We start from the raw sequence: 8544 nt of genomic DNA on the forward strand, positions 1-8544 counted from the left end.
TTTTTTAAGTGATGCAAAATTAAATTTATATGAGAATATTTACATGCTATTGAATTGTCATTATCCATGATATAGTATAATAGTATTTGTATGATATCATCATATATATGTTAAGTATGACTCTATTTGAGTCAAATTTGAGAAATAATCTTCTAGTTAAACTCTGTTTATTTGTTTCAATCAAACACCGATTAGTTTAGATTATTTTATTATTATTTGACATATGAATTTAGCCTATAAATAGGCTCTTTTAAAACTTTAGAAAAATACACCCATTAGATATTAAAACTCATAACACATTTAGAGAATTTTGTGTTTACGTTTTGAGGGTTCTTTATTTTCGGGTTTTCGGGGTTTAGTTTTTATCTCCATCTTTTTCTTGTACTCTTCGTTTCTTTTTCCATTATAATAAAATTATCTTTGTCTGTGGTCTTTATCCTCTTTTCTACGTTAAATTTGTGTGTTCAATTTCTCAATTTCTTCTATTATTTTTATTTGTTCCTTGCTTAATCGGGTCAATCTCTAACAAGTAGTATCAAAGCTAGTTCAATTTTCATAGACCAGCCCATTAGATATGGCAGCAACAAGGTTTGAAATTGAGAAGTTCGATGGTGAGACAAATTTCAATCTGTGGCAAGTTCGGATGATGGCAATTCTAGTTCAATCCGATTTGAAAAAGGTTGTTACCGGGAAAAAGCTTGAGAATCTAAATAAAACAGAATAGGAAGAGCTTGATGAAAAGGCTTTGTCTGCAATCCAGTTACGCCTCGCGAATACGGTATTATAGGAGGTATTGATGGAGAAGACCTTATATGCCTTGTGGAAAAGGTTAGAAACTCTTTATACAACTAAGTCTTTGGCTAACCGTTTAGTGTTGAAACAACGTCTATTTACGTTTCGCATGAAGAAATGTGAGCTTCTTAGAGATCACGTCAGTCAATTCATTACTCTTTTGAATGATTTAAAGAACGTTGAGGTTTATATTGATGATGAAGATCAAGCTATGCTATTATTGTGCTCTTTACCCCTTCATACAAGTCTTTTAAGGAGTCTCTGATTTATGGCAGAGACAAACTCTCGTTCGAAGATATGAAGGTTCATTTGTTGAGTAAAGACAAACTCGACAATGAGCTTCATTTAGATAGAAAGGCAGATAGGTAAGCTTCCGTTTTGATAGCATCAAAGAAACGAGACAAAAGGTGTCGCTATTGTAAAAAGTTAGGTCACGTCAAAGCAGATTGTTATAAACTGCGAAACAAAAGAGCTGTTGAGAGTAACGAGAAAGATGTAGATGGTGCTAATTTGGCCGATGAAAGCAGTGATGATTTCTTGTTAGTGTCAACAAGCGATAACTCCAAGCTCACGTCCAAGTGGATCCTAGATTTGGGATGTTCTTTCCACATGTGTCCTAATAAAGAATGGTTCTCCACATACAGTTCGGTTGAAGGTGGAGTTGTACGCATGGGAAACGATTCATCTAGTAAGGTAATTGGTATTGGTACTGTTAAATTAGGACACGCGATGGGACGATTATGACACTCTCTTCTTACAAACAAATATGATGAAGTAATCATGATTTTAACAAGATTCAAATATGACTTACGTAAATTACTAATTGGGTAATTAATTTTTGTTTGATAACTAAAATTAATTAAGAGTCAAAAATGCATCTGTGCGCCTTAAAGTAACCCAAGAAGGGACAATAGGTGGCTGACCACTTGTGGAAAGAAGCCTTGTTGCCCAAGCAAGTAAGGAGATAGCATTAGAAGGCCTTTTGGGACTTAGTTTGTTGCTCAGTGCTAAATAGAACTCTAATAAGCTCTTTATAAATATCTCATATTGGCTGAAGAAAAAGATTTTTGAAAATTCGCAAATTGATTAGAACTAAAATTTCTTAACTATCAATTCACTTATTTGAAAAAAAAAACGAGTTTGATTAATAATATTTTTTTCTTTACAGAGTTCCGATCCAATACTTGTGTTTGTTTTTGGAACAATTCTCACACATCATGTGATCTATGAGTTAGAGAATCATGGAGAAGAGTCGACCGGTTGAAAGTAAATATTGAAGTTACATGAGAATCCAAAAACAATCTCATAAGATTCTGCAATATCAAATTTGACTTGACTTTTTGAGACCTTTTAACCACCTTTTTGGGCGATTCTTGTAAATCATATATCTTTAAAGGTCGCTTTGTTTACATATCAAATATTTTATGAAAAATGTTTTCTACATTTTCCTGTGTTTGTATCATAGAAAAAGACTTGGTCAATAGAAAATGACTTGTGTCAACGTAAGATAAGCCCTTTTCTTGTAAAATGACTTACACTTTTGAAAAGCATAAGTCTTTTTCCGGAAAAAGCTCTTCTATAGGTAATTTTATTTTATATAAAATTAACTTAAATCAAATTTAATAGTATCATATTAATAATAAATTTTATTTTTATTTTAAAAATATTTAAAATATTAATATAAAATATTATATTTTCAATATTATTAAACTTGCATATTTAATTTTTATATTTAGTCATATAATAAATAATTAATATAAATTATCATTTTAATAAATTATTTAATATTTCAATTTTATTTTAATAATAAATTTTAAAATGATAATTTTAAATAATATTCTTCACATATTATTGAAAATATTCAATATTAATATTTTAATAACAAATATTTATTAAAATAATATTTTAATAACACGCTAGGGCTTTGTTGTTCATATCATTGCCACACACTTCATCTTGGAATAAAAAACAATTATCTTATCACCACGAGATGGCATTGTAAGACCATGATGTGAGATCCAATTACCAACCCATCAAAATAAACAGTTTCACGAGGCATCAATGGCAGTCGAGGAATTCTTATTCCATCAAAAGAAAAGAATTGGATCCAATAGAAAAGTAAGCAATACATAAAATTCTCGTGTACCCCTCTATTGGAAATAAAGGATTCTTTGAATATTACTGCTTATTTTTTGATCCTATATTCACAAGCACTGTTTGTTCTAAGTGAATTTCCATGTAAATTTTGAACTTTGAATTTATTAATTAGGTTGAGTTTGAAATTTCATAAAATTATACATAATCCTAAATTCACCCTAATTGCTAAATTTATATATTCACTAAAAAATAACTCTTTATTCCAGGATGTTTTCTAGTTCAACAGCTCTACAATAGCTTCGAGATAAAGCAGGTTTTCCATTGGAAAATAAAAATTTGTCAGCCTTCAAAATCAGTTTTTCTTGGTGGCTTACAAACTTAAATTTCTACATTTATTTTATATTATTATTAATTATTCTAGTTAAAATACTAACTTTGCATCTCTTCCAACTCATCATACTAACATTAGTATTTCAATCAGAGTAGTTAGTCATGTTTACTATTTAGATTAAATAATAATGTGATAGATTGATTTATATCAAATTAAAATATATAGACTAAATCTCAAAATTAAAATAGTAAATGGTTCAAAACTAGATTTGAGTTTATGAAAGCAAAGGACCGATACAAGTACTCTTCACTATGAAAATTAGGTTGAAATATCTAATAGATAAGGATCGATTAAATTAATCATTCTATTATTAAATGGATCACTTTAGTCGCTATATTACTCGAGAAAATCAAATAAGGTCAATTTTTTACAGAGTTAATGTCTAAAAATGACATGAAAAGCTCAGGGGCAGTGCCAGCCTCCGGGCTGGTTATCGCCTGCCTTTTTCCTCTCCCATCAACCCTTGCTTTCTTTGTTCTTCTCATTCACTACACATGTTTTCTCTCTTTTCAGTTTGTTGATCTATTTTGTGGGTATCTTTATTGTCTTCACAAGTTGTGATGGATAGATAACGGTGACTGTCATTCGCTTAAACTCCACCAGCCACCAGTAGTTTTTCTTGGAAAGTGAGTGGCTCTTCGTCAACTTCTTAATCTGTTTCTTTTTTAGAGTATTTTAGAATAATAAATTGTTTCACGTGTCAATTTGGACCCGTGTTGTCTTAGGTTTTATATTTTTTTGTTTTGTTTTTTCATTGTTTAATAAGTCCTTAGTTTTAGAAATTTTTGTCTGCTCTTGTAACACGTTTTTTAGTCATACTTATGCATGTAATCTTAGTTTTACAAGTGATTTTAGGGATGATTTTGTTGTCGTCCTCTCTAGTTTGATGAATGCTCAATTCTTTTGTCTTTTTGCTCACTACTTTGGACCATTCGGGGTTGATCTCCTTATCATATTAAGCGCGTGCAATCACTCCAGATATGCCGTGCTTGAGTTGTGATAAAGTCAATTGTCAACGTGTCATAATGTTCTATTGATGCTGAGGCTAAAGTCTTTGTTGTGTTGATCTATGACGAGTATTTGCTATTTTTTTCTCTGAATTGTATGGTTCCATTCATTGAATGAATTAATGAATTTACCTTTAAAAAATGACATGAAAAATATTTTATTCATTTGTAGTTTAACTCCGATAAAAATTTAATTTACAAAAGCGTAAAAGTTTAAAAATATTAATTTTATTAAACTATTTTATAAATAAATTTGCTTTATTTAACTCTTTTTTTAAATTAATGGGAAGAATAATTTAATAACAAACCCAATGGACTAGAATTTAGAAATGTTTGATGAGATATGGCATTTCTTATCACTAAGAATTTTCACCAGTAATTAGCAATTCAATCCCATTCATAAAATCTGATTTATATACCCACTAAGCACACCCACGTGATCCCAAGCAAAATTCTTTAGCCCTAATGCTCGTTTTTAAAGAAATTTTAAAACTGATTCCAACTGTAGTTTCCAATTTAGTTAAGTTCATAAGTTAATTATTAGAACACTACTGATTCCAACTCTTTAATTTCCGGAACATACCCACAACATCACACGCCCATCATGTTCGATCACTGTCCAAATTTTACCTAGAAAAAAACATATTTTTGTACATAGAGAGAAAGAGGGAGCGTGGCCTCGAATCATAATGACTGATAGCAAAATGGGATTCTCCCTTTTTATAATATATCAAAATTCTGGGAATTGTTGTTTTCAGCTCGGACTATATTTGGGTTTTTTATCGAAAAAATAGGTAAATTAATTTTTATATATTTTGAAACATAAAAATTAATTTTTCCATTAAATTTTATTTGTAATTGATGATGTAAAAGTTCATCATGAAAATTATTTTTTATAGATATATTGTAAAAATAATTACTCAATTATTATTATTAGTAATAAAATTAGTTCTCTAATGTTTATATATTTTGTCGATTTGATCTTAAATATAATAAATTTAACTTTCAATATTTATAAAATTTATCATTTTAGTACTAATTCTAAAATTTTTAATAAATTTAATACTCAACTTTTATAAAATCCATCAATTTAATCCTAATTTTAAAAATTAAAAAATATTTTAAAAAATCACCAATTTGAGATAATAAGTTTTCTACTTGGGTAACTGTCCTCCTCCTCTATTTAAATCCCTTCGCTTCAACTCGGCGCTTGCACTACCCAAGCAACTCTTTATTTCCTCTACGACAAAGCTCTCAAAAAACTACTTCTCCACTTGTTAAATATCAGTTTTTTTTTTTTTAATACCCATCTTAGAGGAAGTGCCAAAATGTCACTTGATCATGGTTTGCTGTTGTTTCAATCACCTTTGTTGAGCTTTGAAGCCTTTCTGTGGGCTATTCTATTGGTTGGAATAGTTTCCTTGTGGCTTTCACCAGGGGGTCATGCGTGGGCTCGTTATAGGTCCAAGGCAAGTGTTGCCATCCCTGGTCCACTTGGTTCCCCAGTTCTTGGGTTGCTCACCGTGTTCACCGGTGCCACCCCTCACCGAGCCCTGGCTAAACTTGCTGAAACCGTTAAAGCAGTGAAGTTGATGGCTTTTTCCGTGGGGTTCACTCGGTTTATCGTGTCCAGTGACCCTGAAACCGCGAGGGATATCCTCAACAACTCAGCTTTCGCTGATAGGCCAGTGAAGGAGTCAGCCTATGAGCTTTTATTTCATAGGGCAATGGGGTTTGCTCCTTACGGTGAGTATTGGAGGAACTTGAGGCGTATCTCAGCCACCCATTTGTTCAGTCCCAAGAGAATCGCTGACTTTGAAGGGTTCAGACGTGAGACCGGTACCAAAATGGTGGAAGAGGTGAAGTGTTTAATGGAAGCAAAAGGTGAAGTTTTTATACGAAGGCTGCTTCATTTTGGGTCTTTGAACAATGTGATGACCACTGTGTTCGGTAAAAAGTACGACTTTGAGAAGCCTGGGGAAGGGTTGGAGCTAGAGGAGCTTGTTAGTGAAGGCTACGAGTTGTTGGGGATATTCAACTGGAGTGACCATTTCCCTCTTCTACGCTGGCTTGATTTGCAAGGAGTAAGGAAAAGATGTAGGAATTTGGTCTCAAAAGTTAATGTGTTTGTTGGGAAGATCATAGAAGAACATAAGGTGAATAGGGTTAATGGAGGTTTCAATGATGGTGACGCCAAAGTTGGGGACTTTGTTGATGTGTTGCTTGATTTGGAGAAACATGAGAAACTTAGTGACTCCGATATGATTGCTGTCTTATGGGTATGCAATTTATTCATTCTTTTAAGTACAAACTGTTTTTTTTTTTAATGTTTTCTTATTGTTATATGCCTTATTTTTTGGTTCAGGAAATGATCTTTAGGGGTACTGATACTGTAGCAATCTTGTTGGAATGGATCCTAGCAAGAATGGTTTTACACCCTGAAATCCAAGCAAAGGCTCAAGATGAGATTGATGGTGTTGTTGGGAGCTCAAAGTTGGTATCAGATTCTGACATTCAAAACCTGCCTTATGTTCGAGCCATTGTGAAGGAGACCCTTAGGGTGCATCCACCAGGGCCACTTCTCTCATGGGCTCGCCTAGCCATCCATGAAGTTCACATAGGTGACAATTTCATCCCAGCAGGCACAACAGCAATGGTGAACATGTGGGCAATCACTCACAGTGAAAAGGTATGGGCTGAGCCAGAAAAGTTCAAGCCAGAGCGGTTCATGGAAGAAGATGTGAGCATTATGGGACCTGATCTTAGATTGGCTCCTTTTGGTTCTGGTAGGAGGGTTTGCCCAGGTAAAGCAATGGGTTTGGCCACCGTTCATCTCTGGTTGGCTCAGTTACTCCAAGCATTCAAATGGGTCCCTTGTGAGGACAAAGATGTGGACCTGCTTGAACATTTGAAACTCTCCATGGAAATGAAGAAGCCTCTGGTTTGCAAGGCAATGCCTAGGTTTGCTTGAAAACTCCCTTGGGGGTGCATCTATGAATTTACTGTTCTGTTATTAAGCTTTTGCTATGATAATTAAGTTTTATGAAGTAGGGCTTGAAAAGAGTGATGTGAGATGAGGAGCATATTTATCTTTTGTGAATCTTGGTTGGGGTTGGCTTTTCTTTATGTACTGAAAACTATGGACAAAATGATGGAACAATCTTTATATATGGCAGTGTACAAAGTCTTTCAGCTAATATTTCTTCTTATCTACAGCATATTTATGTACTTTTTTTAATGTTTACAATTGGTATCCATGGATAGCAGAAATCTACATGCATGCTCATCATTTTACATATATTAGTTGCTTGAAATATGGTAAATACTCATTGCTTCGATGGTGAAAAAGGAAATGAGGCATGTGTTTCAAGCCATGCAAAAATAAGTTGCAAAGACCTCAAGATTTATCTGATAAATGGCTTTCTGGTTGTTTTAGTTTTGGTTATTTTATGCACATATGTATATAAACTATGTATTAGAGTTTACATAGGATTAACAAATAATTTTTTTAAGATAGTAATTTTTTTTGAAATAATTAAAATATTATTTAATTGAAATGAAATTATTTTTATTATTCAAATAATTTGAAAAAAACTTATTCTAAACTTGTCACCTAAAAAGATCTATTGGTTATAAATTTTGATTGATTGAATAATAAAACAATTATTGTAGTTGGCATCTTTTCAAGAGAACGGTCTCATGTTAAAGCTCTAATAAATATAATTAATAAAATTTTAAAAATATTAAAGTTTTGAATATTTTTATAAATTTTTATAATTTTGTAATTTTCTATAAGTTTTCGTATTTTTTGTCATTTTAAAATATTTTTAGATTTTTTAGAAGATGACATTATTATGATGACACATGGTAATATATGATTGATTGGATATTTCAGTTGTTAGTTTTAATATCTAAAAGATTAAACTAGGAATATTTGATAATATTAGGGATTGAAGTGAGCTAAAAAAATTATGAACTAAAGTGAATATATATATATATACACGATTAATATTAAATAGTATATATTCTAAATTTTAGAATACGATATCTTACAAATAAAATTGAAAAATTTTACCCGACTCAATTTAAATTTAATTGAGCAAATAATACATATGGGAAAGTCTCATCTGGGCACATTTCATTTCCTTCTCTTTTTTTTTAAAGTTGATATTTCTTTTGGGTCATTTCCTTCTTTTCTTAATCTCATTTAATTTAATATTTCTTTTGGGTCAATAAATCTAAAATTCATGGAAATCT

At 31.7% G+C, this 8544-nt stretch overlaps 1 protein-coding gene across 1 annotated transcript; it reads left to right on the top strand.

Annotated features, from left to right (window-relative positions):
- Positions 1–5508: 5508 nt before the first annotated feature.
- Positions 5509–7484, top strand: LOC105784356 (cytochrome P450 78A5). Its single transcript, XM_012610209.2, has 2 exons — positions 5509–6566; positions 6653–7484. Exons 1-2 carry the CDS (start codon positions 5616–5618, stop codon positions 7256–7258), a joined length of 1557 nt encoding a protein of 518 aa, XP_012465663.1. The 5' UTR covers positions 5509–5615; the 3' UTR covers positions 7259–7484.
- Positions 7485–8544: the final 1060 nt, after the last annotated feature.

Source organism: Gossypium raimondii, chromosome 13, assembly GCF_025698545.1.
Source record: "Gossypium raimondii isolate GPD5lz chromosome 13, ASM2569854v1, whole genome shotgun sequence".
Taxonomy (NCBI): domain Eukaryota; kingdom Viridiplantae; phylum Streptophyta; class Magnoliopsida; order Malvales; family Malvaceae; genus Gossypium; species Gossypium raimondii.

What these genes read in the sequence shown, in the direction of transcription:
- LOC105784356 (XM_012610209.2), top strand. Translation starts at nt 5,616, where the DNA reads ATGTCACTTGATCATGGTTTGCTGTTGTTTCAATCACCTTTGTTGAGC. An exon ending in ATATGATTGCTGTCTTATGG is followed by an intron (nt 6,567 to 6,652) that starts GTATGCAATTTA and finishes TTTTTGGTTCAG; the next exon opens with GAAATGATCTTTAGGGGTAC.